A 25,554-nucleotide genomic window follows, 5' to 3' on the forward strand; every position below is an offset into this window, starting at 1 on the left:
AACCATGGAAGTTCATACAACAATATGACGTCTCTGCCGGAAAATCCCCTCCCCTGTCTGAGCCACTTAGACCCCAAACAGTGAGTTCAAACTAAATCTACGATGACGAACCTTGAAGAAGCGAGATATAACTCCGTTTATAGAATCGGGAACTGCAAGGAGCCTCCGCCGTCGACATGACAAAACCAAAACGACTCCGCACTTGAAGCAGAACTCGTCACCAAGCACCTCCTGAACATGTTAATAACACAAAGAAAATACTGGACAAACAAGAAAGAAATAAATATCTCATGACAAACACGGAGATCAGAGACGAAACAATGGCATCATGAAATTAAATCTAGAAAAAAAATGTGAAGAGAAAGAGAAGTTAGAACGATTGTCCTCAAGTTTTCTTTCTCTTCTATTTTCTGTCATAGCCACAATCAATTTATATTCTTTTGTTTATCCTTTTTTAAAATCTTAATATAATTGATACTATGGCCTAATAGTATAGTTTAGTACTTTTGTTTTTTGGTTTGGTTTCCAGTTTCCTTCCATTATCCAAAATATTTTAGAAAATAAATCATTTAGATGTTTACCATCATCCCATTTGGTTTTGTTCTTGATGGTTGATGTTGTTCCTTGTGGTTCCGGATATTTAACAAAGTCCAAGTATGATTATTTCTCGTAATATGTCATATTTTATATATTCAATTTATTACATGGTACTTTAATAGATTTGTGAATAGAAACCTATCTAAAACTATTTTAAAATACATATCGGTGATATATCATTATTTTTTTTGAAATAAGTGATCCATTTAATAGTTAATGTTATTTAATATTGATAACATAACATTTTTATTGTTTTTATTGGTTGATTATTTTTGAAATAGAAAGCTGTAGAAGTCAATAAATTTGTCCATTTTATTACTCCGTCTGTTTCATTCTAAATGTCATTTTGGATTTGTGCACACAGATTAAATAAAAAATTAATTTTGTATATTTCATATATAAAATACAATTACCTATACACCTAACCATATTCCAAACAATAGAAATTAAATTGTTAAATAAAATTAATAAATTTTGCATTCAAAGTTGAAAATGACACTTATTTTGTAACGAAAAAATTTCTCTACAATGACACTTTATATAAAACGGAAATAGTAAGATATATTAGATGAATAGATAACAACAACATTAACAACCACACCTAAAGTAAAGAGAATAAACTATTAAAAAAAGAGTAAATTTTTTATTGTTACATTGTTTTGCGGCGCATTTAATTTCAGCATTTTTTAACCAAGCGTTTGTGGTCAGGTGGTCAAGGCGTTCTGTGGATCCCCATGAGACCCGAGTTCGAATCCGCACCACCCTAGATTTTCACAGCGCGTGGTCACCGGGACTTTCACATTCTCTCCGGAATGATTTACCATTTTTTTTTACATTGTTGTGCGGCTGCAGTAATCATACAATACTATCACGCAACACATTGACTTTTGCAGAAATTATACGACATGATGTTTGTGATCGTTACAGGCTTACATCTATGATCTGTCTGAATACTTCAAATATTTGCTATACGTTAACTGTAAATTGTTTGATTAATGTTGATGTGGAATATATACTCTGGTGCAAATAATAAAAATACAAAATACGTATGAATACAAGGCCTCAACTTCTTTTAGAGGGAACCTTGTTACTTGGATTAGTTTGACCTGCCAAAATATAGCTCTAATCAATAAATTTGACCGCTGAACATAACTTGCAAACATATCCAATTTGTATATATATTTAACACATTTCGCTTTTTATTCCTTTTGTGGTCTTTTTTCTATTATCAAAGTGGTCTCTTTATTTATTTAATAAAAATAGCTGACTTTTATAGAAAATGATGTTTTTATTAATATAATACTATCGCAAGGTATATACAATAGAAAACAAATAAGTTGGACTTATCCAATTTATATTTTTTTGTCAACTATCCAATTTATATATATATATTTAACACATTTCACTTTTTATTTATTTGTGGTTTTTTTTAATCAAAGTGGTCTCTTTATTTATTTAATAAAATAGCTGACTTTTATAGAAAATGATGTTTTTATTAATATAATACTATCGCACGGTGTACGGTAGAAGACAAATAACGTGGACTTTGTAGTACGGAGATGCGTGATAGGTTTTATAACAACTTTTTTTTGGGGTGAAAGGTTATACAATAGCGTGGTAAAGAAAAGAAAAGAAAAGAAAATTGTAACATGTTTCTTTTAGCGAAAGTCAACTCGTTCTTTGAGAAATAAAATCTAATACGATTTGGTAGAAAAAGCGCACACAATCAGACTACCTTTTAGGCGTTTTTTTTTGACATAACCTTTTAGGCTTTTACAATATAAATCTTTTTTTTACAATATAATTAAAATGGTCAAAAACACATTTTCTTATATATCCGTTTAAGAACCGGAGACACAATGAGAATCTGGTATGAGAAAAATGACTCATGAGTAATCATCTTCGCCAACAACCCGCCTCATCAAATTTAAACTCGATTTGCACTACTAGAGATCACTCTTATAACGAGGAGCTGTTTCCTGTTTATGTGGTTCCCTTACAAATTTCCTTAGAAATGATAAGAGACATATCGACTTCATCTATTATCATACTCTAATTTAAAATTTAATAAACTTCAAAATTTTCTATAAACAAACTTATGTATTTTCTACATAGCCAATATAAAAACAACTGGTCATGATATATCACATAAATATAAATTTGTATAGAAATTTGAAAATAATTATATAAAGAAAAATGTAATTTTAAATTCAGAAAGAAAAGATATATATATTATTGGCAAAAGAACAGTGTACACATATGAAAAACATCTCTCTGTCTCTCTCTCTCTCCCCTCTCTGCTCCTATAATAGAATGAATCCTCCCCCCCCCCCCCCCAAAGTTTTGATATATTTATATTATTTTTAACTTTAATGAAAACTGTATAACCAATTAGATTTTGAAGTCATTTTTTAATTGATTGAATGATTTGTAAATTATATTTGTGAAGTTACTTATTGGAAAAAAAATTTCTTAATTTTTGTGCAATGAGTCAAAACATCATGTATAGTGAAACATACGGAGAATTATCTAAAGATTTACTTGTAATAAAATTACTAAAAGATTAAAAATATAAAAAATAAGAAAATATAATAAAAATTATATATTATCTAATAAAGATGTAATGATAAATCATTATATAATTTTTATTATATTTTCTCAGTTTTTACATTTTTACTTTATACATACATAATGTTGATGTTAAAAACACATCAAACTCATATATTTACAAAAACAATTAAAAAATGCTAATTTTGAAAATTTAAGTTACTAATTTTTAGATAACATTATAATTTTGATTTTTTTTTTTATATTTAGTGGTAAAACCCTTCAACTATGTTTACTTAATGTAGAAACTCGTACACTAAATATTTATCCTTAGTAATGATAATTATGATCTACTAGGGTTTAATTCATTAAATAAAATTAGTTTGAGACTTTTTTCGTTAAATAATTAGTTTAGGGTGTTTTTACCCAAAAAAACTTAGTTGAGGGGTTTCAACGTTAAAAATCCATATTTTTATAAAAGATAAGTAAGATCATAAAGCGTTTTATTTTACAATATCATCAACCATCAAATTAAAACAATTATTCAGAACGTTGTTTAATAAATCTTCATAACGTTATTTGCCAAGTCAGTTTCTTACATGTCGCTCTCACGTTAATTCTTAGGATGGTCAATTACAAACATAACCTTAATGAATTATAAATTATACATAATTGACATTATTAAGATTATTTCTATTTTCTTTTTGAGTGTTAAATTTCTAACTAGGCTTTTCACTTTATTTCCTTTTTCTTTTAATTTTCTTTACAAAATTCATATAAATAATAGAAAGGAAATATCTATAATAATTATAACATTTATATACATAAAAAAGTTTAATTTTAATTTTATTTCTTTTCGTATTTTCAAAAACAGCATAAGTAAAAAAGTAAATATCTATAAGTTTTAAAATATATAGATTTTTATTTACAAATCATAGGTTCACAAAAATAGTAGAGAAATTTCCTTTGATAGCCATTTTTATTTATTTTCACAAAATAACTCCCAATGAAGAAAATGACCAAAATAAGTTTTATTAAAGCATAGGGTTAACTAATCTAGACTTAGAGTTTAGAGTTAAGGGGTGGGGTTTTGGGGATAGATTCACATTTTTTAAAATAAAAAATAAATATTAAAATTTTCAAAATTAAAAAAGAGCTATTTTGGTCATTTTTTTTCTCCCAGACTATTTTTGTAACAAAAACTTAAAAATAACTATTTGAAAGAATTGTCCAAAATTGTATATGTATTTGTCTTTGAAAAGAAAACAATGTATTTTTATACGTAAAACTTAAAAATAAAGTATATGCAACAAAAGTAATGAATTTAAACATATACTTTTTTTTGTCATCAAAATTTAAACATAGTTAGAATAAAAAATATTGTTTTTTTTTATTTTAGACAAATATATACAACTCAATATACTTAAACAATGAGCGACATATTATTACTTAGAATAGGGTTCTATTTACTTTTTATCCATGTAAATTACAAATGATTCAAAACTAATTATCAAGTGAAAAATATATTAATAAATTATTACGATTTAGTTTGGTCATAAATATTTATATGCATGTACAAACTTTCAAAACATTATTGATTATGTTCACTTATGCAACTCCAGACTAACAACACTATTTTATTTGTTTCCTAAAATAATATATATCAAATTAGGTATAATTTTATGAAAATATATTATGAATGAAAGAAAATATATCATATTAAATGCAGCTAATAAAATTAATCTGATTTTAACTTTTTTTTTGAACATGAAACATTTATCTTTAGTTGAGATTAAACAAGCAATTTATGTATAAGCAAACATGTGTTTCTTTTTTGAAAAAAATAATCTATTTTTCATACATATAATCTATAAAAAATTTAAAACTTAATAATAAAATATTATTAAATATTTATATCCGTGCATGGGCACATGAGAATCAGTTAGTTACAAGTTAATATAAATGAATAAAGTCTTTTAATATATATAATAATTGTTCTGTAATTTGTACAGTTAGTTTATGTAAATTATTATGTATATCATTATTAGGTTGTTTGGAAAGTAGCATTAATTGGATTAAAATTTCCTTTTAAGATCAAATTAAAATAGATAAAAATTAAAAATATTAACCAATCAAATTATAACATTTTTCTAAACTCCTACCTATTTTAATTGACATTTTAAAATATACAGGATAATAAAACGACAAATGAAGAAAAGAAAAGGGGGGGGGGGGGGGGGGGGGGGGAGGGTTGGAGTTCATAAATATATAGGATGATGTCCAATTTTTCTAGAGAAAACTGTCAATAAAATTCCAAACTTTCAAATTAAAACCAAAAAACCTTCAATTCGTGTTTGAGCAAAAAAATACTCAAACTTTAAAATGTTAGCCTCTATAACTCTTATTTTGTGTTGATTTGGTATTTTAGAAACTATTAAACCGTAAATGTCTGTTAATTTGTTAATCGACGCCGTTTTAAATACTACTTAAAAATTCTTCTTCGACACCAATACCATTATTCTCAACCTCATTATCATTCTCATTAGTCTCACTATCATCTTCATTATCACCTTTTTCCTAACCCTTTCCGCTTAAGATCTCTCATTACGACGAACCCGAAGTAACCCCATCGTCCTAGCCATCCTTTGCATTATCAATGGCTATGAGTTTTGGAGATAAGAAGATTGAGAGTTTAGAAAATTAGAAAATTTTGGTTTCACAAAGGAGGAGATGCTTTAAATGTTTATAGATGTAAAACAACATCATTTCATTAGCGTTTAATCAGTTTTTAGAATGACGTCGTTTAATGAGTTAACAGACAATTACGAGTTTAACAGTTGAGTTTCCAGATTTCTAAAATGGCCTAGTCAACAAAAACTGAGAGTTAAAATGACCAATATTTGAAAGTTGGAGTATTTTTGATTCAAACATGAGTTCAAAGTTTTTTTGGATTTAATTTGAAAGTTCAAGATTTTTATGGTTGTTTTCTCAAATTTTCTATGATTGGGAATTATAATTTTTATTGTAATAGAAGCTGAATTCCCTATATTTGATTTGTCGGGCCAAACATAGATGCGCCCTTCACTGTAAATAACATAGACGTGTCAAGGATACAATGACACTGATAAATTAATCCCCTATCACTAGGATGATTCTTAAAATCTATAAAAAATTAAGTTGGTCCATATAAATATATATTATGTTTTTTGTTAAACTAACTATCAAATTGATTAGTAGTGTACAAAAGAATTTTTTCAATTCTCTCTTTAAATAAAAGCTACGGAATTACGTAATATGATTTACATATATATGACAATTGATAATTATAAATAATACATATTTGATAACAATTTTTGTATTCTCTCTCTTTTTGTTTAATTTTATATTATTAAAATAAATTACAAATCACATTAAGGATATAAAAAAAATTATATTTTTTCTTTATGTTATATTTTGAATTTTTTAAAACGACTATAAATCACTAAAAAAGGTAAAAATCACACATTGAAAATTTTGTGATCAATGGTTTAACTTATTTTTGTTCAAGCAAAATACAAATGATCACAAATCATTTGAATATGAAGTCTCATTAATAGATATTCATATTATATATATATATATATATAATTTAAATTAAAATATATACTATATAAAATATATAAATACTTTAATTTTAAAATTTGCACAAAAAATTATTGAGATCTTAATATTTTAATTTTGAAATTTGTATTAATAAATCCCACATTAAAGTTTTGTGATTAACCGTTTAAACTTTTGTTACAGCAAATATACAAATGTTAATAAAATCATATGAGTAGGAAGTGTCAATAATAAAAAATAACTTGTTTATATAAAAGTATACATTAGAGTAAGCACATAAATCAAAACTAATACCTTTTGATTATTTACAATCATGTTTTTGGTAAATAAATAAACATCACTAAAGTTTAATTATATATGAGTAATTTTTTTTGTTGTTCTAGAATTAGATTATTTTTAAACCGAATTGGTGAATATATACTAGACATACATTTATATTTCGAGTCTGCACTTATATTATATAACAGTTTGATATATTAGATTTGAACATTAACATGTAAATAAAGTTTGTCGGTGATTTTCTTCAAAATTTTGATTCTTAGATATGTATCTGAAGTGGAACTAGTTTTTACAGATGTCCATCTCTTTTAATTGATACTTAGGTAATTCGCTGAATTCACAGAAAAAGTTAAAAATAAACAAAACTCAACTCAGTGAAACAGAAACGAGAACGAAATTAAGCAATTTTATAGAGGTAAAAATTGAAATCACTTATGGAGAGTTAATAGTAAACAAATTGAGAGCAGAAAACCTAATCCTCTTTCGTCATTTTACAATCGATGTTGCCTATATGGTTTTTGTTATTTGTATCGGCTGCAAAACACTTAATTTTCTTTTGTGTATATGAAATCTTAAAAATAATTAAAATGAGATGTAATACATTAACTCTTCAACAACGATGATACATTTAAGAGACTAATATTTGTATTCGTCATTTTACAGTTGATAAAAATTGTAGTATTGCAAATGTTAAAACCATTTAATAAACAAACATTAATATAAAAAACTCACCCGTGCATGCGCGGGGGTTATCAGCCATTAATCTATTCTATTAAAATATAAGTCATAACTTCTTTCAAATGTGATTTTTAAGTTGGACCACCCTTAAGAAATTTTATTAAATGTATTTTAATAAGACTAATAATATATAGAATTTTTGAACTAATTTAATCATAATATCTTTTGACATCTTTTCATTTAAAATGTAAATATATATGTATTAATGTTTTTGAAAAATCTGTTTAAAACTATTTTAACAAGATCTTAATTTTCAAAAATTATATGTAAATATTTCTACTAATTTCGCAATTGGTTTTGAAATATGAATATACATTAATATATTGTGTTATCGTTTATAAAATTAAAAAGAAATATTCTATCATATTTTTATCTATAATATAATCACAATCAATCATATTATGTTGATCTAAATATTTTAACAATATCTTAATTGTCAAAAAGTTTAAGTATATATTTTCACTAATTTCCTAATTAGTAATGAACTATTATTATGCATTAATATATATTCAGTTATTGTTTATGAAATTTTAAAAAAATTTTAACTTACTTTTATCTATTTTATAATCATAATAAATCATGTTAAAATTATTATATTGAACTAAATATCATAAAAGTATATTAAATTGATAAATTTATAAATTTTATTTTCATAAATATAAAATATTTTTTGTTAGAAAATCTAATATGATGACAGAACGGCTTAACATTAGCAGAATATATAATACATGTACAAAAATTAACATATCTTAAAATTTTGTATATACAATAATATATTATGTAAAATGAATTAACGTAAAAAAATATTACTAAAAGGAAATCCAGTTTTGAAGGTCATGTAAAATTTTAATTAAATTCAATACAAAATAATTTTCAAATATGGTTTTTCATGCACATATTATTTTGTTTAATAACTAAATGCAAATACAATACGATAAATATATAATAAGAAACAATAAATACATGTGATGGTTTTAAACAATTGGTTATTTACCACATGTAAACTATAAATTATTGTATTTGAATTAGTTATATAAACATTTAAATATATGATTAAAATTAAAAATATATACTATTAATGATCTAAAATAAATATATATGCATATAAAACTGAAGATAACATCGGCACGGTTGCGCAGGTCGAGATCTAGTAGATTATTAAAAGAACAATAAGCTATGTGCAGACCATAACATACTGGGAAGAACAAGAAATAAAAGTTAAAAAGGTGATGGACATTTAGTTTTTAAAAGTGAAGGAAGAATGTAAATTAAACTAAATAAAAATGTGGATATACCCTTAAGATGCCTGAGACTAAGCTTCCCCGATCTCCTGTATAAATTTCCAACGTCTGTGAAACCACAATCACAACCACTTCTCCCTACCTCATCCTTCTCTTTTACCAACGTTAACATAACTTCACGGTAAGATTACTCACAGCTTATTGTATCTTCATAGAACTTTCGCACACACACACACATATATATATATATATATATATATATATATATATATAAGAGAAATTTATATATAATTAAAATTTTTGTTTGCACTCGATCGCTTAAAACTATTTGATTGTGTATATTTTAATTACCTTAGATTTTAAAAATTTTCCTCTTAAGTTTTGATTATATTATTATTATCATTTATGAAAAATACGATACATACAATAACAAACAAAAAATACACAGCATTAACTTTTGTAACTGCACGTAAACAGGAGAGACAAGAGAGGCTAAGATGGCTGAACAACAACTAGGAGTGCTGAAGGCACTCGATGTTGCGAAAACGCAACTTTACCATTTCACGGCGATTGTCATCGCCGGAATGGGTTTCTTTACAGATGCTTATGATCTGTTTTGCGTCTCCTTGGTGACCAAGCTTCTTGGCCGCCTCTACTACTTCAATCCGTTGTCAGAAAAGCCTGGTTCACTGCCCCCTCATGTTGCGGCGGCAGTCGACGGTGTGGCCCTTTGTGGAACCCTTGCTGGTCAGCTTTTCTTTGGATGGCTGGGTGACAAGCTCGGAAGGAAAAAAGTGTATGGTATTACTTTGATCATGATGATCGTGTGCTCCGTGGCTTCTGGTCTATCTTTTGGTAACAAAGCCAAGGGTGTCATTGACCACCCTTTGCTTCTTCAGGTACAATTATCATTATAATTATATACTTAAACATGTTTTAATAATAATCTCATAGTGAATACGCATGTTTTAAAAATTACTGGTTTGGACTAGATGTGTCTAGTCAGAATATATATATTAACATATTTAAATTCTTTTATTAATTTAGGTTTTGGCTGGGATTCGGTATTGGAGGTGATTACCCTCTTTCTGCTACCATTATGTCTGAATACGCTAACAAGAAGACTCGTGGTGCTTTCATCGCTGCCGTGTTTGCTATGCAAGGTGTTGGTATCTTAGCCGGAGGTTTCGTGGCACTTGCTGTCTCTTCCATTTTCGACAAAAAGTTTCCAGCTCCGACCTATGCAGTCAACAGGGCTCTCTCAACGCCTCCACAAGCTGACTATATTTGGAGAATCATCGTCATGTTTGGCGCTCTACCTGCAGCTTTGACTTACTACTGGCGTATGAAGATGCCTGAAACTGCTCGTTACACCGCTTTGGTTGCAAAGAACATCAAACAGGCCACACAAGACATGTCCAAGGTCTTACAAGTGGAGCTTGAGATGGAGGAAAGAGCAGAGGATATCGTTAAAGACCCTAGACTTAACTATGGCTTGTTCTCCAAAGAGTTTGCCAAACGTCATGGTCTTCCCCTGCTTGGATGTACCTCCACATGGTTCTTGCTTGACATTGCATTTTACAGCCAAAACTTGTTTCAAAAAGATATCTTTTCAGCTATTGGATGGATCCCAAAGGCAGCAACCATGAACGGAATCCACGAGGTTTTCATGATTGCTAGGGCACAAACACTCATTGCACTTTGCAGTACCGTCCCCGGCTATTGGTTCACGGTTGCATTTATTGATATTATGGGAAGGTTTGCGATTCAGCTAATGGGTTTCTTCATGATGACCGTCTTTATGTTTGCGATTGCCTTCCCTTACAACCACTGGATCAAACCGGACAATCGTATCGGTTTCGTGGTTATGTACTCACTTACCTTTTTCTTTGCTAACTTTGGTCCAAACGCAACCACCTTCATCGTACCGGCTGAAATCTTCCCAGCCAGGCTAAGGTCCACATGCCACGGAATATCAGCCGCAACAGGCAAGGCCGGAGCCATCGTGGGAGCTTTTGGTTTCCTATACGCAGCTCAACCACAAGACAAGACCAAGACAGATGCAGGATATCCACCGGGCATCGGAGTCAAGAACTCTCTGATCATGCTTGGTGTCATTAACTTTGTCGGTATGCTCTTCACCTTCCTTGTCCCTGAACCCAAGGGAAAGTCCCTTGAAGAGCTCTCCGGTGAGGCTGAAGTTGAGAAATGATTAAGCTGTCATATTGTCAATTATTTTTGTTGTTTCCGCTTATTTAAATCTTCTTGTGCAATTTACTGTTTTTTCCGATGGGTGATGTGATGTTTGTATTTTGTAATTGTTCACCTCTGCGTTTGTTTTTTGTGAAAGATCAATCAATACTTGGTTGGCATTTTTATGGAGTTGATTGCTTACTTTTGTAACACGATATGTTTATATTTCGTTGATACATGTCTACCTCTTGCATAACAACTTAACATATAAAACCATTTGTAATAGAACCGAACAAAGTCTCCACATAAAAGTCTCCAAAATAAGTTTACAAAGAGAAACTAATAAAGTAAACGATATCATACACACACAGATATATAACTGGTCTGAGTTGGATCGATTGATATTCAAATATTTACTATGGATATATGATAGCAACTAAGTTCACAAAGACATGAACTTTATACATTAAATTGAAAATACATCTCTCAGTATCCATGTTGTTTTCCTGTAGTGCACTGGATCAAACCGGACAATCGTATCGGTTTCGTGGTTATGTACTCACTTACCTTTTTCTTTGCTAACTTTGGTCCAAACGCAACCACCTTCATCGTACCGGCTGAAATCTTCCCAGCCAGGCTAAGGTCCACATGCCACGGAATATCAGCCGCCACAGGCAAGGCCGGAGCCATCGTGGGAGCTTTTGGTTTCCTATACGCAGCTCAACCACAAGACAAGACCAAGACAGATGCAGGATATCCACCGGGCATCGGAGTCAAGAACTCTCTGATCATGCTTGGTGTCATTAACTTTGTCGGTATGCTCTTCACCTTCCTTGTCCCTGAACCCAAGGGAAAGTCCCTTGAAGAGCTCTCCGGTGAGGCTGAAGTTGAGAAGTGACCACGCCGTAATATTTTCAATTGTATGTGTTATTTGTTTGTGTCATTCTTCTTATATTTGTTTACTTTTTTGTGATGTGTGACGTAATAATCATAATGGCACCCATGCTTTTGTATAATTCGATCAATTCTCAAAGAAATGATAAGAAGTAAACATTTGTATAAATTGATTCTCTTTAGTTTGTTACTTATAAATCTGTTACTAGTTTCTTTAATACCGCGTAGATTATATCATAATTTATAAGAAAGTGAATATTTACAACTTATAAATTAACCAATCTATACTATTATTTGCGAAGTAAATTTTTGCAACGGAGCTCTCATGTTACAAATTAGAGCGGTTAATATCGTTTACACCCTTAATGAATAATTATATAAATTAGTCAAAAAATAAAAACGAATTACAAATATATCTTATTAAAAAGTGATTTAAAATTAATAATAAATCGTTTATACCCTTAATGAATAAATTATATAAATAGATAAATAAAATAAAATTTTCAAAAATATAAAACATGTTTTAAAAAATAAGATAATTCTTAGATATATTCTGTTGTTATCTGAAAATAATATTTTATTATAAAATTTATAGTTAGATATAAAAAAATTTATAGTTAAATGCTAATCAAACAAATAAATTTATTTTATAAAATATATGTGAATGTTTTAAAAATTTAACACAACAATAAGCATATATATATTTTGATAAAACTAATGAATATATATTAATAATATTTTATTTATATGTTATATTTGATAATTGACTATAAGTAAATATAATAAAATTCTCAAAAATAAAATATATTTTTAAAACATAAGATAATTCTTAAATATGTTGTGTTTTATAATGTTTGATTTATCTTCTTAAAAATATAATTAATAATTTACTTATATATAAGTTATTATGCTGGTTTTTGAATTAATAAAAAATAAACTAATAAATATTTGTAAAGCGATTAAGCCCGCATATGCGGGCAAGACACCTAGTTTTTTAAAAAACAAATAGTAGAGCCAAACAGCAGTTTTTAGCCAAACTCTCCCATATTATTAGCAAAAGAAAAAATGTATACTCATAAAAAAACCTAATTTTAATGATGTTTATTTTCAATTGTTAATCAATTTTAAATTGTTTTATAATTTATATATATGAAATATATATAATATTACTTTTAAATAAAATTATGTTGCTATCTCATTTTAATATTTGATTTAACCATTTAAATTGGTTCAATTTTTTATTTTCGGTATATTAGATTAAATATAATTTTCAACTAAAGCATAATTTCCTGGTTTTAAATATATTAAATTAGATTATAGGGTTAATTTAATTAGATCTGCACTAATCAATATAATCAACGATATTCTAAATAATCATACACATATTTAGATATCTATAAATAACTAAATCATAATAGTTAATTAGTGTTTTGCTTTCACTGGTTAAAAAATTTAAGATGGTTATAATTTCTATATTTAAAATTTAAATAGAATTTTTAGTTATACTGTTAACTTAGATTTTTTTAACAACAAACGGCTATTCAATTAGTCAAACTTGAAGTGGTATGGGTAACTAGAACGAAATAGAATAACCAATGAAACAAAACTCTCTATGGAAAGACCTCGTAGTGCTAACTAAAAAATCAGAAATTCTATTTTTCGTTCTTGAAGTCCAGAAAACATATCTGAAGAATATTTTTATCCTCCAATTCTGTTGTGAAACTTGACCATGCATGAGGATACTTTAAGATTTGCAATCAAATCCTTACAATTCGTTCCAAAGCTTTGCAATGTCGAATGTTGAAGCATGCTTTCCATAGCCCATTGCAATGCTTTCACTTCTGTATGCAAAACAAATTCATGCTTTCTTAAGTTATGCGTCCCCAAAAGTTGAATATTCCCCAAACTGTCTATCCAAACCAATCCACATCGACTGTACTGAGCTGTAGAGGTCCGTGAGCCTTTTAACTTAATTTGACATATAATTTTAGCCTTTTAGATAGAAGATATCATGCCAATTTGATTATTTACTTTAAAATATATTTGATTACAACAATTCAGCTAAATTGAACTAACTATTTTTCTTGGTTCTAATTACGCCAAAATGTCAGTAATTTTGCTATTTTCATTTCGTTTGGTTATTCATCTTACATTTGTAAGGTTTTTGATAATTTTTTATATAATTTGTATAAATTGTCTAAAACTAACATTAGAAGAAGAATAAATTAAAAAAATATATCAATTCTCCTAATTTTAAATTAAATAATTAGTAATTTTATTATGAAAAGAAAATTATAAATGTTTGTAATCCGCAAATATTTTGTAAATAAAAATCTCATAATTATTAAAAATAGAAAATATATAATATATTTGGTTATATATTAAAACTAATGTATGAATAATTTTAAAGGTATCTACTTGTTAAAATAATTTTAATAATCCAGTATACATATATTATTCAATTTTGAAAAAACTAATGTAAGAATGGTTCATAAAAAACATTGAAAATAATTTTAAACAGATATATATATATATATTTCCCATATTTTTTATTTTTAAATAAATAAATATCAATAAAAATAAAATGAAAATTTTGATAATAGGACTTAGATAATAAGCTTAATTTATTAAGGTTATGAGCGTTGACCATCCGAGAATTAATGTAAGTGTAACATGTAGAAAATTTACTTCTCTTTTTTTTTTTTTGACAACATTGACTTCTCAAATAATATTATAAAGATATATTTTTTTAAGTGTTATTCTACGATTATATACATATTAAAAATTAGCAGAGTTACTATATCTTATATTTAATATTCTAAATACAATTTTCTTTCTAACTTTTATATTAAATTAATAAAAATAAAACATGATTTTCTTTGAACTATGAATTAAAATACAAAATGATACTTGTGAAATAGAATAAAAAATTTAACAGCTCGTTTTGTGAAATGGATCGAGTAATTACTTAAAAGGCGTATTTACTTTTCCCACCCTTTTTTGTTTTACTTTTCCCACCTTCTTGGATAAATAATCCACAAGAATATAGAAAAAGATATCAGGTATAACTATCTAAAAGAATCGATTAAAAAAGGCCGACGCTCTCACCTCTCTCCTCTTTTGGCGACTAGGGTTTGATAGGGTAGCCGCCGCCGGCGAGCGTCACGCTCGCTGGTGAGAATCTCTCCTCCTTTCTCCCTCCTCTTCCTTTCTTCTTCCTCTTGCTTTCTGATGATGGGTCTTTTAGTTTGTGATTCAGAGATATTTTCTCCAGATCTGTTAGCCTTCGCTTCTGCTACAGGAACTTCCTTTGTTGTATTAAGTTTCGTGAGGGCTCTTCTAGGAGCTGGGGCTTCGTCCCCTTTGGTCTCTGATGACACTTACACCATCTCTCTGCTAGTACAGCCTGCTGTTTGCTGTTATTTACCGCGCTCCACTCTCTGGTGTAAGCCTTGGCATCCTTATCCAAGGCCATCTCCTCCAGATTTACCAGTCTTGCAGCGAATTCTTTGCATTTGGATCTGCGGGTCTTTTCTAGCTCCTTCTAACGCTATCAGGTTCTATTTCAGCCCTTCAAGCTTCTCTCCTCAAGTCTCTCAGATTTGTGGGTCTTTAGTAGCTGGGTTTGTTATAAGAAGTGATATACTCTTTGGCTGGTATTATGAAGCTTTGGTCACTGCGATTGATTTGCTCTATGTGTTGGTAAATGTCCAAAGTTTCTTTCACTTGTCGTGCTGTTTGGGAAGTAGTCAAAGTTTCAAGATGTTTGCGGCTTTATTCCTGTGTGGTTTGGGCTCTTTTGTCACTATTCTCAAAGTCTCCAATGGTAATTCTCTAGCCTTGTAGCAACCCCTTACTGTGGTATACAGTTTTTCGTTGGTTTGTGCTGTAACAGTGGATGCATTGTTGCTATTTCTCCCCATTCGTGGCAGCTGAGAAAGAAATGTGATAGTAGTTGCTTCCTTACATTGAATCGAAGTAGTTTGGGCTGTGATAGCCTAGTGTTTTCCGTTATGGAACCTACCTACCTTCAAAATCTTTCACTTGGTTTGGGTGATAGTTTTGCAGGGAGCATTGTGTCGTCAATGGAAGTCTTCCGTTTCATTAGTTCGTATACGAACTTGTATTCGGATACTCAAGACTCACCGGTATTACAAGGTTTTACCTCCCGGATTTATGACCTCTCTACCTTTGTTGCAGTGTGTCTAACCCTTTTGGTTGCACTAGTTGTGATCATATCAATGGGTATCTCTAAGCCTGTCTACAAGGTAGACTATCAAGAACTCACTAACCTTCTTTCAGAGAGTTGGTCATTCGATGTTCACCGGATCTTACTCGCTATTCGATCCCTTATCTTTTCCTTTGTTGCTTTATATGCTCATTTTTCTTGTTGTTGTGCTTATGCTATGGCAAACTCTTTGGCTTGTGATGCCTTCCTATGTTGTAACACCTCCTCCTCTAATGGAGTTCTAAACGTTTTAAGTTAATGAAGTAATGTTTGACCAAAAAAAAAGATATCAGGTATAACTAGAAAAAATGTAATTACTCGATTATGATAGTTGCGCGGCTGCACTAATCATAAAATATTATCACGGAACACACTGGCTTTTTGGCCATTGATGTTTTGATAGTTACAGCTATCAAAATACTCCACATATTTGCTATACCTTAACTGTAAAACAGTTTTGACTAATTTTTTTTTGTGCAACCTTTTTTTAAACTAATTAATCTGGAGACATTGAGTTTAGGGCCTGTTTGGCCATAGAGTCAGTCATAACATTAGCTGTTGTGGGGATAAACTTAAACGAGATGGAATTAAACAAACACGCTAAAAGATAGATATCGTTGATGACTTCTGCAATTTCCAAATTCTTTGAGCGATTGTTGATCAAGTTAACGAGAACTTGAGAATCAGAAAGGATGAGAATGAAATCGAGTCCACAATCATAGGCAGATATTATGGCTTTTCGCATAGCCAATGTTTCCGCCATAAGGGGCGACGTTCCAGATCATGCGGTCGCTGAGAAGGAGGTGATAGATCCTGCAAAATCGAAGATCCATCCAAGTCCTGCATTTTCCGTTGCCGAGTTCCAAGCAGGGGTATACAGGTGTATCTGGTCGGTTCGAGGTTGGGGGTCCAAGTTCCTATTAGGGTGCGGCGGAGATGGATTGGGTTGAGGTTCCTGGAGAAGAGTCCATTCCCGAGCTTCGGTGATCGCTTTTGTGATTGTCTCCTCTGGCGTGAATTCTCTCTTCTGCAAGATGAGTTGGTTCCTTGCTATTCACAGATTCCAGACGATCCACGATGAGAGCGATCCAGGTCCAATTCCTACTAGTGGTAGTGATGGTATCAGATGGGCCTCCTCCAGTCCCGAGATGACGTTTGTAATACAGTCCACTCTCAGTTCTGAAGCCAGGGGGCTCTTTCCCAAACTTCTTTTGCAAAAGGACACTTGAAGAGCACATGGTCTATAGATTCTATCTCCTTGCATCTCACACACAAGGCATCTATAGGTATGTTTCTAATAGCAAACTGTTCTCCACTGGTAGGGCACCATGTAGGGAATTCCATAGGAAAACCTTAATCTTTTCTGCTGTTTTGATGTTCCAAACATTGGCATTCTAGTTCAGGTTCGATAGATTGGTCTCACCTTCCTCCATTTCAAGTAATTCCATAGCAGCTCTGTAGCCTGAGCGTGTAGAGTATTCGCCTATGGGAGACTTTAACCAGACTAGTTCATCACCTGCTCCACAAATGCCGGGGTTGATCTTTAGAATCTGATGCTTACGGAAAGGTAGAACGAGTTCTACTTTATCAAGATTCCAATCTGAGGTATTTTGTATCATCATATCACATAATTTAAGGTACTGGAACTGTTCCAGGGAGGGCCATAGGGCGGAGTTGTTCCGACCAAGACATCCAAGGATCATCCCAAATATTGATTGCTGCACCTGAGCCTACCAACCAGCCTAGTTGTTTCATCAAGAGATCTCTCCCAATGAGGACGCTTCGCCAGCCATGGGAGGAAGTTTTAGAGGGTTTAACCTTCAAGAAAGATGTGTCAGTACAGTACTTTCCGAGTAAGCATCGAGCCAGAAGACCAGTTGAGTTCTTTAAGATCCTCCAGCTCAACTTGGCAAGGAGCGCATCGTTGAAGGAGGTAATGTCCTTGAAACCTAAGCCCCCTTTTCCTTTGGGTTTAGCCATCTTCTTCCAAGATGCCCATGACATTTTCCTTTTTTTAGGGCCTGAGTCCCACCAGAACCTTGTGAGGGCTGACTGAATACTTAAGCACAGGGATATTGGGAGTTTGAAACATGACATAGCGTGAGACGGCATGGCTGCGAGGACAGTACGTAGCATGACCATTTTTCCCGCCTTTGAGAGGAATTTTGTCGACCAACTGGCTGCTTTCAGTTTGGTTCTGACCACAATATTTGAGAAAAAAGTCTCTCTTTCTCCTGCCAAAGCTCTCAGGCAATCCAAGGTACTTTCCTATGCCTCCTTCCTTCTCAATGCCAAGAGTTTGTTTGATATCTTCTCTTGCTGTTTGACTCGTCTTCCGTGAGAATGAGATTGAGGATTTCTATGAATTTATGAGTTGACCTGAGACTGATGCATAGGTTGCTAGGATTTTCTTAAGAACTCGAACATTTTTCCCATTAGCTTTGCAGAAAAACATTGTGTCATCTACAAACAGCAGATGATTTATGTTTGGACACCCCCTTGCAATCTTTATTCCTTTCAAAGCACCCGTTTCGTGTCCTATTTTTCATAAACCCGACAGTAATTCCTACATAGGATAAAAGGTAAAGTGACAAAGGATCACCTTGCCTTATTCCCCTCCCCGGTTTGACACTACTACGTGCTGATCCATTGACGATGTAATAGTAGCTCACGGAGGTGATACATTGCATGATCCATCGTGTCCAGATGGGATGAAACCCAAATCTTAAAAGTGTAGCTCTGATGAAATCTCATTCTAGCCTATCATACGCCTTGCTCATGTCAGATTTAACAGCCATATAGCAGTGTGTTCTAGCCTTTGAAGTTTTCAAATAATGTAGAATTTCATGAGTAATTAAACATTATCTGAAATAGCTCTCTTTGGGACAAATGCAGATTGGCATTCAAATACTAGCACCATGAGGAGCGGTTGTATTCTTCTGGCCAGAAGCTTGGAAATTATCTTGTACAGTACATTACAGAGCGCTATGGGTCTGTAATCCGATACCTTCATTGGGCTCAGGATCTTTGGGATTAATCGAATATGGGTTTCTTTTACGGTTCTTGGCATTACACCGTAAAGGAAGAAGTCTTGGACTTCTTTAACAATGCCTTCTCCCACAACTCTCCAGTTGGATTGGAAGAAGCAGGCAGAGAAGCCATTGGGGCCTGGTGCTTTACCCGGATGGATGGAAAAGAAGGCTTATTTTATCTCTTCTGTCTCGGGTATGCTGATTAGGCGTTTGTTTTGTTCTTCTGATACCAGCGTAGGGATCATCTCTGAGATAATAGCTTCTATCTCCGATCCATTTCTGTCCATAGGAGTGAACATTGTTTGGAAATATGATTCGATGGTAGAAGTGATAGCCTCCTCTTTGTATACTGGTACTCCATCTTCTCCCTCCAGCACCGAGAATTTGTTGAGTGCTTTCCTCTTCTTTGTAGTAGCATGTAAGAATCCAGTATTTTTGTCTCCAAGGATTAACCATAGTTGACGACTCCTTTGTTTCCAAAACTCTTCCTCTGCTTTATAGGCTGAGTGTAATTCTTCATTCAATTCCTTGAGTCTAGTCTCATCATGTCTAGGGTCCACCATGATTTGCTCAATTTGTTGTTTGATAGACTTTAGAAGGGCTTTGTTTTACGCTAGTTGTTGTTTTGACCATTTGATAAGGGTTGTTCTGCATTTGTCTATCTTTTGCTTGACTCGTAATTGTTCATCTGCATTCCAAGTATCTTCAACTAGCTGGAGTGGATTCGCATTCTTACTGAGTCGTCTATCATATCTAAAGTCCATTTGCTCTTCCTCCTTGTAGGTTCAAAATAGGTGATCAGCGGGCGATGGTCTGATGCTTCAAAGCGCATATATTCACATCTACCAGATGGATACAGTTCTGCCCACGAGCTATTTGAGAGTGATCTGTCCAATCTGGATTTAACATCATGTGTCTTCCTCTTCCCTCTCCAAGAGACACAGTTGCCAGTTAGGAAAGATCACCTTCAGCTAGGAAGGTCCTGAAGTCGTTGAAAGAGCTTACAGTTCGCTCGGGGCCTCCTTCTTTTTTGCTATTCCCAGTTATGTAATTAAAGTCACCAGTGAGTATCCAAGGTGAATCTCTTATGAGGGCTAAAGCTGTAAGATACTCCCAAATATTTTATCTCTTTTTCTTGTTGGGATCACCATACACAAAAATTGCGTAGCTCTGGTTGCCTTCATATATTAACTTGGTATCAAAATAATTTTTATAGGAGGAGATTATCTCTAGATTGATTCATTCCTTCCAAAGTAGAGCTAAACCTCCTCCTCCTCTTCCATGTGGTGCAATTGTTTTGAGATAGGAGAATCCCAAGCTTTCCGTTTTTCTTGCCACCACCTTATGGGGATTTTTAGTCTCAGATAGGAATACAATATCTGGATCAACTTCTTTGCATATTTCCTTGAAGCGACGAACTGTCCAGGGGTTCCCCACCCCTTGGCAGTTCCAGCTGATTATTTTTAAGGAAGAAGAGAGGACGGAGGACGAAAATCCGCTCCACGGTCTCTTGCTTGCCTTGGAGAAGCTAGGGGTATAGTTGTGCCAGTTGGAGGTTTTCTCATGGGGTTAGCACTAGTTCCAGCTGAGGTAGTAACTTTAGTAGCCTGAAGGTTCTCCTCATTTCGAGGGATGGTTCTCATAGATCTTTTACGGTTTGGAGAAAGCAGAATTTTGGAGATTTTCCTTCTCCGAATCGCTGCTCCTAAGAAGCTCAGAGGTGAAGAGGCTATATTCCTCCTTCCAGGGGGTATTCCTGGCTTACGTTTAGCAACAGCCCTCTCTGGATCTTGGACAGAGTGTGAAATCATTGCCCCTTCCTCAGGGATAGGGCCTAGTCTTTGGAGGGAAGAGATTCTTGCCGAATTGGGTGTGAGTGCTGTCTGCTCAAGGTCTTCTCCAGTAGGAATGTTGCTTAGAGTGGCACGTACCATATTAGCTGCAGCTTCCACTACTTGACCCGATTCCTCCGCTTGCCTGAGTCTTTCTTTTCTCGCAGCACTTTCTGAGGGGTCTTCGCAATTTGTGTACTGTTGCATAACTCCTCTTACCTCTTCTGTTGCTTCGTTGAGGGCCTCTACTGGTAGATCTTGGAGTTGAGGGGGAGGGGGAGGTACATTCCCCACTTGGAGAGGCGTCAAAGGTCTAGAGGACTTTGTTCTTTCCAGCAATCTTGGGTTCTCTAGTGGAACCATTCTTCTTATTGGGGATTTCTCCACCCAAACTGACCGAGAAGAGAGGCTCTGAGGGTTTGATTGAGCATGTCTATAATCACCACCCGAGGTTATGGGTTTCCTGTGATCTCTTGAGTGATAGGAGGGAGGGTTGATATTTGGATATTGGGAATTTTTCGTACGGTAGTAAGTGTTGTGTGAGTGTCTGTCACCCAAAGGAGGAGATCTTCTTCTTTGGTATCCAGAAATATAGTTGTCTCCAGGGTGGTTTCTTCCTCTAGCGTGACCAGCAGCATACACATCTCTTCCACTACGAGCATCAGCGCCTGATTGGAAATAGTTCTGAGATTGAGGTCTCGAGTATGAGTGTCCTGAGTGAGCTTGATAGATCCTATTTGGGTGAGGAGCTTGTTCGTGAGCCCTTGGGTTGGCTTCTTTAGATCTTACATCTTTAGGCTTTTCCGGGCAGTCTTGGGTATCATGGTCCAGCATACCGCACGTCAAGCAGTGCTTTTCCAATTTTTCATACCCCAAAGTTGCAAAGATTTCTTCACCACTGTCGTACTCCAGAGTTGCTTTCTTGATGAGGGGTTTGAGTCCATTGATTAGAACCTTAACTCGAGCTTTGGTCGAGATAACTCCACCTTATCAAAGGTACTGATATCGTTGGCTAAGCAGACTAGTGCTTTCCGACCACAAGTGGAGAGGAATGCCTTGTACTTGAACCCAGAATGGGATTTGATTAGAGAAATCTGGTGAGATTGATGGTTCCCATCGCTGGATTATCACCATCCAGTGAGAAAAGTGATAGGGTCGGTCTTCAAGTACCTTCATCAGATCTCCCTCAGAGGCGAACTGGAATTGAAAACAGCCCTGACCTAGGTCTGCACCTACTGGTCTCGTTTCAACCTTCCAGTGTTCCGAGAAGAAAGGTATCAAGGACCACATTCTTTGGTACTTAGGGTTAGTGATTCTTCCTACCAGGGTAAGAGAGTGTTTCTTGATGAGGTTTGAGTTGTCTACAGCTGGAACCCTGTTCTCGCTGTCCTTGGGGGTTCAGGTGGGTTTGCAAGGCCTTTGCCTTTTTCCGCGTACGTGAGTCTTCTATGCATTTTAGCTTGAACAGGGTTTGGGGAACGAGTCAGATCTTGGTAGCAGCAGAGTTGAAGAGTGATTGATGGATCTTCCCACTATCGTGAGAGAGAGGTAGTAAGATTGGTCGGCTTTTTTAATCACCGCTGAGAGAGCTTGGCGTTATCTTCTGAACAAAGACCAAGGGCTTTCAGCTTGTTTTTGATAGGACCAGTCTATCTTCAAATCTTATGGGTGACATCTTCTCTGGTTGGTTATGGTAGGTGCGGCGTTGAGGAAGCGGTCCCTCCGATCCGGGTCGGGGGAAGAACCCGGTGGGTTAAGGACAGAAGTTGTGCATATCCAATGGATATGCCCACAAAGGGAATAGATTTGAATTATGGAGGGAAGGTGTCAGCGGTTTATTGCTAAAAGAAGTTAAAACCGGGAAGGAAAGTAAAACCGTAGGCTCTTGGACCTTAGGTTAAAGACTCTTCTCGGGGACTGTGGCTGGGAGCGATCCACAATCTCAATTTTCTTTTTTTTTTATATGTATTGCTTTTATTACAAGGAATCTTAAGATTTTCCTATTGTAATAAACTTTACAGTTTTTTGACTAATATTGATGTGGAGTATATACTCTGATGCAAATAACATCTAATATAAAATACGTAGGACACAGCTTGCAAACATATCCAGTAACCGGTCCGGTATGTATATATGTTCAACATATATCGGTTTTTATTTCATAGATTAGTTTTTGTGCTCTTTTTATTTATTTGTAAAATAGCTGACTTCTATAGAAAATGATGTTTTTATTTATTTGTGATATATGTTACCTTTCAAAACAATAGAACAAAGAAGGTGGACTTTAGTACGGAGATACGTGGTACGTGATAAGATAACTTCTTAGATGGTTTCCACATTTCCAGTAAAGGAAGTGGTAAAGGACAGAAAATTGTAACACGTCTCCACGACATCTTCTTAAAAGGAAAGTCAACTAGTTTTTCAGTAATTGTTAGAATAAAAATCGAATACGCTTTGTGGGGAAAAAAACACAATCAGAATACCTTTTACAATGTAATTGAAAATACCAAAATATTAAACTTCCCGGTAATTACAATAGTAAAATAGTATGTATCTTAATTTTATTCCTTTCTGATGATTTACCTTGTTAGTTTGCCTTATTTTGTATAATATTTATTTTATTTTGGGAAAAATATTTTGTAATTTTTGACATTTTGAAAACAACAATTAGTGGTTTAAGTCCTATTGTTTATATAGCCTCAATTTTTATATTGTATAAACTAGTTTTTTATATTTTCATCGTGAATCAGTTTTATAATTTAGTTTATATTTCTAATAATTTTAAATTCTAAAATATTAAATTAATTTTATTTTTTTAATGTATTTAAAATATAATTTTATTTTGTTTCTACTTATGTAACTGTTTGTTAACAATAAGTGTCCCACATAAAATGGATTATTTTACTAGTTTTTTTTAAATACAACATTTGTAAATGTCTTTAAAGTCAAAGAAAGAATTGGCTCGGTAAAAAGAAAAGAAGTGAAACCAGTCAATTTTTCAATATTGTTTGAAAAAATTGTATAACATATAATAAATTTAGATTGTTAAATTTTATATTAATTTCTTTTTATTCTTATTTGTTTAGCAATATTGATATTAAACACACACATATATTAACAGTGGCGGATCCATAAATGAATGAGACTGGTGTCAAAAACAATTAGAAGGTCACAGGTGGATGTTGAACCCTGGTTTATTTAGGGTCAAACTCCATACTTTACCAACTCTGCTGCCTAATCTTTACAATTTTTTCATACAAAACAAAATTTTATCATTGTTTTTGTGGTGTCAGGTGACCCCACACCTCTTCAAATGGGTCCACCCCTGCATATATGTACATACATTCTAATTTGAGATATATAATATTTCTATGGTTTAACATACTGTGAAATATAAATTTATTAATCTCTTTGACTTTCTTAATTTCCAGAAAATTGACATGTATATAAAGTCAATTCTTTTTAGGAAAATTGATTGTTACCTATATGAACTATACACCACTTCATGGTTACAAATCTAGACAAATATAAGGGATCAAACACTAAATAAATTATATGATTCACATGAAATCATCTATGAACTAGTATGTACCATATTACTAACACCATAAACATCACTCCAATATATGCAATTTTTGTTGGATTTAAAATCTATCAACATATGATGAGAAGTTCGTCAACCAAACTCTTACAAACAAACTATAATATCTGTGCAAAAGATTCCAAAATAATACATAAATCAACCATTGAAATTCAATTTTACATAACTCAGAACATATGGAAATATGTCAAAACATTATTAGAATTTATTGTATTCTATATTATCCCATGTTTGTTTACATTATTTGATAATAATTTTTTTTCCTTTCAAAATATTGTTTTGAAAATATTGATACTTTTAACGTCATTGTAGATTTTTAATAATATGTAGCTTTAATTTTAAAATATAAGTGTATAAATTCTTATAGATTTAATTTTCAAAATTTTTAATCTTTTAAGAAAATTATTATTTAATCTTATGTTAAATTTCCATATTAATATATATATATATATATATATATATCAAAATAATTCCCTTCTAATGGGGGGGGGGGTTAGTTTAATTTAGTTAAAATGGAATCCTATTTTATTTTCAAACGAATTATTTTCCTAATTTTTTTGACATTTTAGAAAATTAAAAAGAAAATTATAATGATTTGATAGGTTTTGATTGGTAGTTTTCAGTGGCAGACGTAGTAAGGGACTTACGGGGGCAAGTGCCCCCATCTAACTCTTTATTTTCTTTATGTAATTGTGGTTAATCAATGAAAGTGATCCCTAAATAATTATAAAACATAGTGAAAAATGTTGTGTGCCCCCGGTTAAATCTAGTT

General features: G+C 32.4%; 1 protein-coding gene and 1 pseudogene across 1 annotated transcript; both read left to right on the forward strand.

Moving 5' to 3' along the window:
• Window positions 1–9,460: 9,460 nt before the first annotated feature.
• Window positions 9,461–11,396, forward strand: LOC106364326 (annotated as a pseudogene).
• A 224-nt stretch (window positions 11,397–11,620) lies between these two features.
• Window positions 11,621–12,416, forward strand: LOC125592421 (probable inorganic phosphate transporter 1-3). Its single transcript, XM_048767541.1, has one exon. The coding sequence runs from the start codon at window positions 11,749–11,751 to the stop codon at window positions 12,091–12,093; it is 345 nt and encodes a 114-aa protein (XP_048623498.1). The 5' UTR covers window positions 11,621–11,748; the 3' UTR covers window positions 12,094–12,416.
• The last annotated feature ends 13,138 nt before the right edge of the window (window positions 12,417–25,554 follow it).

The sequence above is a fragment of the Brassica napus genome, chromosome C9 (assembly GCF_020379485.1).
Source record: "Brassica napus cultivar Da-Ae chromosome C9, Da-Ae, whole genome shotgun sequence".
NCBI lineage: Eukaryota > Viridiplantae > Streptophyta > Magnoliopsida > Brassicales > Brassicaceae > Brassica > Brassica napus.

Bases quoted from the DNA above. Each gene is read 5' to 3' on its own strand.
- LOC125592421 (XM_048767541.1), top strand. From the start codon at position 11,749: ATGTACTCACTTACCTTTTTCTTTGCTAACTTTGGTCCAAACGCAACC.